The sequence below is a fragment of the Notolepis coatsorum genome, assembly GCF_963971535.1.
Source record: "Notolepis coatsorum genome assembly, chromosome: 2".
NCBI classification, from domain to species: Eukaryota; Metazoa; Chordata; class Actinopteri; order Aulopiformes; family Paralepididae; genus Notolepis; species Notolepis coatsorum.
The window spans coordinates 128537755-128546928 of NC_140166.1; the positions used below are offsets into that span (position 1 = coordinate 128537755).

At 44.0% G+C, this 9174-nt stretch overlaps 2 protein-coding genes across 2 annotated transcripts; both read left to right on the forward strand.

Annotated features, from left to right (window-relative positions):
- Window positions 1-1048: 1048 nt before the first annotated feature.
- On the forward strand, window positions 1049-3862 carry LOC311223514 (beta-1,4-galactosyltransferase 2-like; the record flags this gene model as incomplete). Its single annotated transcript, XM_084308296.1, is given in 3 exon segments — window positions 1049-1598; window positions 2966-3587; window positions 3589-3862. Coding segments are annotated over 3 exon segments (1446 nt in total).
- A 427-nt stretch (window positions 3863-4289) lies between these two features.
- Window positions 4290-7612, forward strand: LOC311223515 (trypsin-like; the record flags this gene model as incomplete). The annotated part of the gene is made up of 5 exons (XM_084308297.1): window positions 4290-4369; window positions 4926-5024; window positions 5869-6032; window positions 6567-6703; window positions 7460-7612. Coding segments are annotated over 5 exons (633 nt in total), but the record flags the coding sequence as incomplete, so codon positions are not given.
- Window positions 7613-9174: the final 1562 nt, after the last annotated feature.

Consider the following 9174-nt stretch of genomic DNA (forward strand, 5'->3'; position numbering starts at 1 on the left):
ATAGATGCACGCACCACTTTGCATTCGGTTGTTTTGGGGGTTCTGCATTTCCCTGAGGCACATGCTGCTGTCAATATGGCTAGAGTGAAAGCAGAAATGATGTCGGAGTGGGGCATTACTGAGAGTGTGCATTGCATTGTGACTGATGGTGCAGCAAATATGGCTGCCTGTGTGACGGAGCTTAATTTGCATCACGGAAAATGTGTGGCGCATTCTTTAAATTTAATCATTAAAAAGTCTCTTGACCAGAACCCTGTGCTGGCCGAGATCCGGGACAAAGGAAGGAAGATAGTGGGCTATTTTAAGAGCAGCACCACTGCAAAGGTGAGCTTTATTTCATTGCAATATTCTAAATTATGCTGTTTTTTTTAAGTTGCTGCTGCAGTGACACTTGAATTAATCAATTATTGTTGGCTAATTTTATAGGAGAGACTGACGCAGGTGCAGAAACAAATGGGCCGGCCGACACTGAAGCTGATCCAAGAGGTGGAGACCCGCTGGAACAGCACCTACCACAGGCTCCAGCGGCTCTATGACCTCAGGGAACCTGGAGGAGCAGCTCTGGAACAGCACCTACCACAGGCTCCAGCGGCTCTATGACCTCAGGGAACCTGGAGGAGCAGCTCTGGAACAGCACCTACCACAGGCTCCAGCGGCTCTATGACCTCAGGGAACCTGGAGGAGCAGCTCTGGAACAGCACCTACCACAGGCTCCAGCGGCTCTATGACCTCAGGGAACCTGGAGGAGCAGCTCTGGAACAGTACCTACCACAGGCTCCAGCGGCTCTATGACCTCAGGGAACCTGGAGGAGCAGCTCTGGAACAGCACCTACCACAGGCTCCAGCGGCTCTATGACCTCAGGGAACCTGGAGGAGCAGCTCTGGAACAGCACCTACCACAGGCTCCAGCGGCTCTATGACCTCAGGGAACCTGGAGGAGCAGCTCTGGAACAGCACCTACCACAGGCTCCAGCCAGCGGCTCTATGACCTCAGGGAACCTGTAGGAGCAGCTCTGGAACAGCACCTACCACAGGCTCCAGCGGCTCTATGACCTCAGGGAACCTGGAGGAGCAGCTCTGGAACAGCACCTACCACAGGCTCCAGCGGCTCTATGACCTCAGGGAACCTGGAGGAGCAGCTCTGGCCGGCCTACGCACCGACATCGCCCCACTCTCACAGGAACAATATGACATCATAGCAGAATCCCTCAGAGTGCCGGCTCCATTTGACTATGCCACCGTTGAGCTGTCTGAGGAGAAGAGAGTGTCCGGCTCAAAGGTCATTCCCCTGCTGTCGATGCTACACGGCTTAGTGGAGGACGAAATGCAAACTGTCCTAACTCCAGAGAGCACGGCCATGGCTCAGAATATGAGGAGACGACTGAGGGACATGCTTCAAGGCGTACAAACGGCGACTATCTATACCCTGGCGACACTGCTGGATACCAGATTCAAGAAAATTGGATTCTTTAGCCCTAATAAGGCAGCAACTGCGGAGCAGAAGCTCATAGTCGAATGCACTAAATGCATTCGAAGCAGCGCTGCTTCTTCTTCCGCCTCCTCATCATCATCGGAAGCTCCGCAGCCTCTGACTCAAGGTATGTAATGGACAGACACATTGTACTTGTGTTATTGTATTCAATCACTTACAGCCTGTTTGTCTATCCTAGGTAAAAATATGTGGAGTCGTTTAGACACCGCAGTCAAGGAGGCCAGGACCCAGGGCCCGAGTGTCACTGCGGACGCAACAGTGGAGGTCCATAAGTTCCTATCCGAACCCAACACTGATCGGATGGAGAACCCCCTGGATTACTGGGAGAGACAAAGAAACGTGTATCCTAACTTGTACAAACTTGCTGTAAAGTACTTATGTATGCCAGCATCATCTGTGCCCTGTGAGAGGGTCTTTTCAAAAGCTGGGGAAATCCTGTCAAAAAAAAGAAACCGCCTGAGCCCCAGCACTGTGGAAAAGTTGCTTTTTCTGAATAAAAATGAATGAAGTAACACAAGCACTTCTCCTCTGTCCCTGCTGTCATTCTGTCAGAAAAACACAGTCTATTAAACAATAGAATGTTGTAATAACACAAGCACTTTCTCCTCTGTCCCTGCCATCATTCTGTCAGAAAAACAGTCTATTAAACAATAGAATGTTGTAGTAACACAAGCACTTTCTCCTCTGTCCCTGCCATCATTCTGTCAGAAAAACAGCCTATTAAACAATAGAATGTTGTAATAACACAAGCACTTTCTCCTCTGTCCCTGCCATCATTCTGTCAGAAAAACAGTCTATTAAGTCTTCCAGAATATATCTTTGAAAAATGTTCGGGAATGAGACCCACTATTATTTGTTTATTTGGCATCATCATCACATCATCACATCAAAGCTTCACACACCAAAGCCATGGGTATCATTATAATCACTCTGCCTGTTCTACATTTATTGTCCACTTGATGGCACAGTAGAGCAAATACACCATGAAGCTTCAACACATGTGTGGTACTATTGGATGGAAAGCCTCAATGCTTCATGAAGCTTCATCTCGCCATCTCACTGAGAAGGGCCGAGCCTCGTAGCGGCTCTCTATTTATACCCTTGGGCGGGTCTACTATGACATCACCGCTATGACCTCACAATGTTCCAGAACGCTCTAGCCTGTTCTAACTGGTTCTACTATGACATCACACTGCAGCTTAACTGGAATTACACTATTCAGTTACACAGGGTTCAGATGTTCATCATCGTGGGGAGAATGAACACCACTTCGGGAGCTCTATTGTAGTGTTCTGACTCTACTTCACAATCTTGACCCAAATAATTCACATAGGAACAAATACTTGGAATTACTAAAGATGTGGAAACTGTTAAAGATATTCTTTCCATGTATTTTACTTTTAGCTGTATTTTCGTTAATGCACGATTGGCTTTACCTCAGCTATGTTAACTGCTGTAAAACGAGATCACCAGATGGATTAAAATGGACATGGAGTCAAACCAGGAATGTTTCCGCATCAACGGTAAAGAATTCGGACGAAACAAAGCTGGTGACAAACTTGCCCCCCTGCCCAGACACATCTCCTCATCTGCTGGGTCCGTTCACCGTGGAGTTCAACTTATCGCTGCCGACTCTCGACACGATCCGCACGGAGAACCCAGCTCTCCAGGAGGGGGGGCTCTTCAAACCCCCAGACTGCATCGCCTCGCAGAAGGTGGCGGTCATCATCCCGTTCCGCAACCGCTCCGAGCACCTGCTGCACTGGCTCCACTACCTTCACCCCTTCCTCCAGCGCCAGCAACTCAACTACGGGGTCTACATAATCAACCAGCACGGAGAAGGGACATTCAACAAAGGCAGGCTGATGAACGCCGGTTATGTCGAAGCATTGAAAGAGTACAACTATGACTGCTTTGTCTTCAGCGACGTGGATCTGATTCCTATGGATGACCGTAACACCTACAGGTGTTTTAAGCAACCTCGTCACCTGGCCGTGGCTGTTGACAAGTTTGGCTTCAGGTTAGACTATGAGACTCTCTTTGGTGGAGCCACATCACTGTCCAAAGAGCAGTTCTTGAAAATCAATGGCTTTTCAGTTCTGGGGTTGGGGAGGGGAAGACGATGCTATCCAGCTACGCCTCACCTACAGAGGAATGCATATTTCCAGGCCTAATGAGATCATTGGCAAATGCCGGATGATCAAGCATCAGCGGGACAGGAAGAATGAACTTAATCACAGGAGACATGATCTAATGTATAATACAAGACACACCATGGGCAAAGATGGAATCAACTCCCTCAAGTACACTGTTGTTAACATCAAGAAAGACAGGCTCTTCACTTTCATCACTGTTAATGTTACCACGTGATTCATGGAAAGAATCAAGTGTAGCACTCAACACTTTGATGAACATTGTTACTCAGCCCTTCCTGATGACTTGTCGTACAGAACTTGTAAGTCGCTTTGGATAAAAGTGTCAGCTAAATGACTAAATGTAAATGTAAATCAGTTCTGCATAGCTGGTAAGTAATCAGTGGTGGAAGAAGTGCACAGTTCCTTTAGTAAAAGTATAAATAAAAAATGTAATAGATACTCTGGTAAAAGTCAAAGTCCTTTCCTTCTACTGTGTGTGTGTGTGTGTGTGTGTGTGTGTGTGTGTGTGTGTGTGTGTGTGTGTGTGTGTGTGTGTGTGTGTGTGTGTGTGTGTGTGTGTGTGTGTGTGTGTGTGTGTGTGTGTGTGTGTGTGTGTGTGTGTGTGTGTGTGTGTGTGTGTGTGTGTGTGTGTGTGTGTGTCTCTCAACTACGGCTACCACTTCTGCGGCGGCGTGCTCATCAATGAGCAGTGGGTGCTCTCCGTCGCCCACTGTTGGTACAAGTGAGTATGGACAGCTGTGAAGGAAGGAAGGTGATTTTGTGGGATTGTGAAACAAGATGAGATGAGATTGAAAAACCATTAAGCACACAGACTGAAAGAGGAGATAAAGGAGCTACAATTTAAAATATCTGGTTATTTATTGTCTGTCCCGAATGTATTTGGTCTATTTGGTGTCCAGTCCTTGCTTTTTATGTGTATGTAATGTATGCTATTGTCTACCGTTTGTCCTGATTGGTTATCTTTTTTTTTTCTACGACTAGTTGAAAAATTATGATGGGTCACACACACCTTTCTCCCAAGATATTAATTATTTTTGAATGACATGCATGTATCTTTTGCATGGAGAAAAGTGGACAATCATCATTTAGAATTTTAATAAAAATAAAAAAGCCTACCTGTAGTTAGCACCTTTGCTATTATTCTCTCTATCCACTCTAACAAAAATAACATCACTGTTTGCATTTTTCTGGAATATCTTTAGGGAATATTTATATAAAGTCTTCATACAGATTCATAATCATGCATCCTTCCTCCTCCTCTCTCGCTCCTCTGCCAGTCCCTATTACATGCAGGTCATGTTGGGAGAACACGACGTGCGCGTGTCTGAAGGTACTGAGCAGCTCATAAAGATAGACAACATCTGGTGGCACCAAAGGTGGGTGGAAAGAAATCAAAATGGCATGCGCTCATATTATAGCTTTCAGGTGTATCATTTCTTGGAATGTTTTCACATAATTCTAACTTCTAAAATATGATGGCGTTTTTTGTGACCCTGTAACCATTGTGACTACTGGTCTACTTAAAGGCTGAATCCGTGAATTTCTGACCATATCAAATCGGGGTATTATTCGCATATGTGTGATGTCACCTCCTGGATGTAAAATCAGTGTCCAATAAACTGATTGTTTGGGGGGTGGGACTCTTTACATCCTAAAGATGTTTGAATTCTGGTCCAGGCCTGTTAGAAACTCTAAAATATACAGGTAAACTTCATGTGGGTGTGAGAAATCAACATTTTACGTCTTTTATCCACAAAGTCAGGGACCAGCCCCATGCCAGTGACATCAGGGACGTTCTCTTTCTGATATCTAGCTCCAGGAGATGTGGTGCATGTTCATAAATATTGACTGAATTGTCCTGGGGCACAGGAATGGCCGACTTTAATTCAACTATTGCACTGAAGAACCATATAAGTCTGTTTTGAAATCTTTTGGACATGTATTTGCAGTTGGGAAGATATAACTTGGAGTGAGAATGTGATATATCACAAGAAACCACTCAACCTCGACTGTCTTCATCTATGAGTGAACAGAACACTCAACTTACCATCTTTAGATAATTAAGTTTGAAAACAGTGTTCCTCTGAAAACGTATATGGCTCTTCATCTCTCTCAGTTTATGTTGTGCATTACACTTTTTGTCCACGATTGCATGATTGATTCTGTTGTCCTATTTTACAGGATTTAACTCAAACCCTTTGGTCCTCTTTCTGCCCACAGCTACGACTACCAGACTCTGGACTATGACATCATGCTGATCAAGCTTTACCACCCTGTGACGGTGACCGCGGCCGTGGCGCCCATCTCCCTGCCCGAGGGGTGCACAGATGCAGGTGTCTCCTGCTCTGTGTCTGGGTGGGGTAACACTGCCATGGGAGAGGAGGGTGAGTTCATAATACTGACCTTGATCACACAGAACCTTCGCATGGATATTTGCTAGGGATGTCCGATATTATCGGCCTACCGATATTATCGGCCGATATCGGCATTAAAATGTGATATCGGAAAATATCGGTATCGGTTTTCAATTTTTTTTTTTTTTTTTTTTTTTACATTTCTATAACCTTTATTTACCCAGGCAAGCAAGTAAGAACAAATTCTGATTTTATTTATTGTCAAAAGTATGCATAATGTTGTGTTAATTCCACAACAAGAGATATGTAATGTTAATTACCTGAAATTATTCCATTTTTGGGGGGGGAAACCCTGCATATATCGGTATCGGTTGATATCGGTTGATATCGGTATCGGAAATTAAGAGTTGGACAATATCGGTATATCGGTATCGGTAAAAAAGCCAATATCGAGCATCCCTAATATTTGCACAAAGTCCATACTTTGGACATACTCGTGGAATCAACCTGAACCTCAAATCTATCTGTCTGTCTATCTGTGTGTTCTATCTCCATCTATTCCAGTCAATCTGCCTCACCGTCTGCAGTGTCTGGAGGTTCCTGTAGTGGAGGACCAGGACTGTGAGAATGCCTACCCTGGCATGATCACCGCCAGAATGATGTGTGCTGGTTACATGGAGGGAGGCAGAGACGCATGCAATGTAAGTTCTCTCTCACAATGGCTCCATTCATTCTATAGTATGTGGAGGGATCTACACAGTACATCCTCCTGCCCGCTAAAAATTCCTAGTTGACTGACAGCGATGGGATTTCGTGGACTATAATTGATTATGTCTGTTTCAATTGACAACTCTATCAAAGAGCAAATCTGCAAATATTATTGTGACGCCAGAGATGTGCTTCTATAATTCCCCCAGAAATAACACACATTCAACATGAAAACTAAAATAAAAGAATGAATCTTAGTTGACTATAGTACCCAGACGTCGGCTTCCCACCCGCTAACACTGCCAATTGTGTCAGTATGGACGGCCGACCAAGCCGGAGGCACCACAGCTGGATTCGATCCCCACTGTCTCTGTGGTGGTAGACAGACGCTTAGTCCGCTGCGCTACCCGGCCGCCCTATTCCTTATTTTATTTAACTTTTTTTTCTTCTTTTTTTTACAGTAAATCCTCTTTGTATTTTTTCATTGTTATTCTTTGATTATTTTATATTATTCGAAATAAACCATTCATTGTAGTTGTATTGACACACTCCCTCTCTCTGCGTCTGTCTGTCTGTCTGTCTGTCTGTCTGTCTGTCTGTCTGTCTGTCTGTCTGTCTGTCTGTCTGTCTGTCTGTCTGTCTGTCTGTCTGTCTGTCTGTCTGTCTGTCTGTCTGTCTGTCTGTCTGTCTGTCTGTCTGTCTGTCTGTCTGTCTGTCTGTCTGTCTGTCTGTCTGTCTGTCTGTCTCAGGGCGACTCTGGCAGTCCTCTGGTGTGTTCGGGGAACGTCCACGGTCTGGTGTCCTGGGGTCGAGGTTGTGCCGAGCCCAACTCCCCCGGTGTCTACGTCAAACTCTGCACGTTGCTCCCATGGATCGAAGACATTCTGGCAACCAACACCTAATACAGTTGTCTGTCCTCTCTCCTCACGTGTCTCATTTATCATACTCCTCTCCATATCTCCCTTCACAGCTAATCTGAAGTGATTATTCCCCCTCCCTTTTTTCTCTCACTTTCATACATTTTCTCTCACTCACAAACTCTCTTTCCCCCCCCCCCTCTCACTGCTGGACTCAGCATAGATTTAACAAAATGTAAAGACACTGAATAAAGTCAGCCGTTATGCATTCATCCAGAATTTCAACCTTGTCTTGTTTCCACGATGATGGCACGCACAATAAGAAAATCACAGCTCGATACTGCTTAGAACTGAAAATCATGGGTTTATTTGTTAAAACCATTTTATTACTATGTAACAAACCTGGGTCAGATACTATTCGCAAATAATTCTCAGATACTCCACCGCAAAACAATATTTGGTTAATTTGGTAGAATGTGATTCAGCTACAAATATGTCTACTGTCATCTAGGTTTAGGGAGAAGCCCCACCATGGAAATGCAATGAGTGCCACAAGGTTTAGACTTGTGTAAAACTATTTACCATACTTTTCTGTGATTACCTGATGCTATTGTCTTGATGTGATAAAACCCACCCATCTGGTATTCCAAACAGGTTAAAACAAACACTAAGAACAAATACTCTCTATCATATCATCTACAGTGCATTATCCTACACTGTACCATCGAAGTAAGTTCATATTAAATTAAAATATTATATTTCATACTAGTTGTCAGAAACCTATTTTAGGTTCAACATTAGGTTGAAAAAGAGAGTTGACAAATGAGCAAGCCGCCATTTTCTTTTTGAAAACCACAGGATATAATCAACTGCAGATCAAGGTTTGGGGTCCTAGTAAAGTAATAATGATGCACTTCCTAAGATATAATATATGTAAATAAATATTATATTTGAATGCGCCTGTGTGCCTAACGAAACGATAATGGAGTTTACGCGCTGTACAGTAGCTACCGAAGATCATTGGCTGTACATCGGTCGATAGCGGCAAATCTGTAGCTGTGCGAAGCTTGTTTAATTAGGCTTAAATAAGACTTGCTGTGGAAAAGTTTTGCCTTCAAAATAAAAGCGCCAGCCAAGCCAGTTAATTCATCACGTTAGCATGCTAAAATAAAAGCATAACGGTGGGGCCATTGTCTCAAAAAAAGAGTGACAATGGCCTGTGAGCCATTGTGCTAGTTTAACACAAACACAAGTGATGAAAACAAACAGTATCAATTAAGAACAAATTCTTATTTACATTATAGAACTTTTAAGACTGAGTGAGATACTAGGAGTGCAATGTGGTTACTGAACAGAAGGTGGCCTCAGTGAGCAATGTTTTACCTGTGTCATTCATTCACCTTTTCGTTTGCAATCATGCTAAAAAGCACTTTTGAAAAGATATGACAATGGTTGCTATGTATCCCATAGTTCATCTATTCATGAGGAAGTATTGCTCTACATGGGGCCAGAATCAATGCAAATGACATGTCGTCAGCTTGTGACTGCAACTTTTTCCTGTTTGCGGACGACTCAGCCCTGCTGGTCTCTGACAAGAACAAGTTACA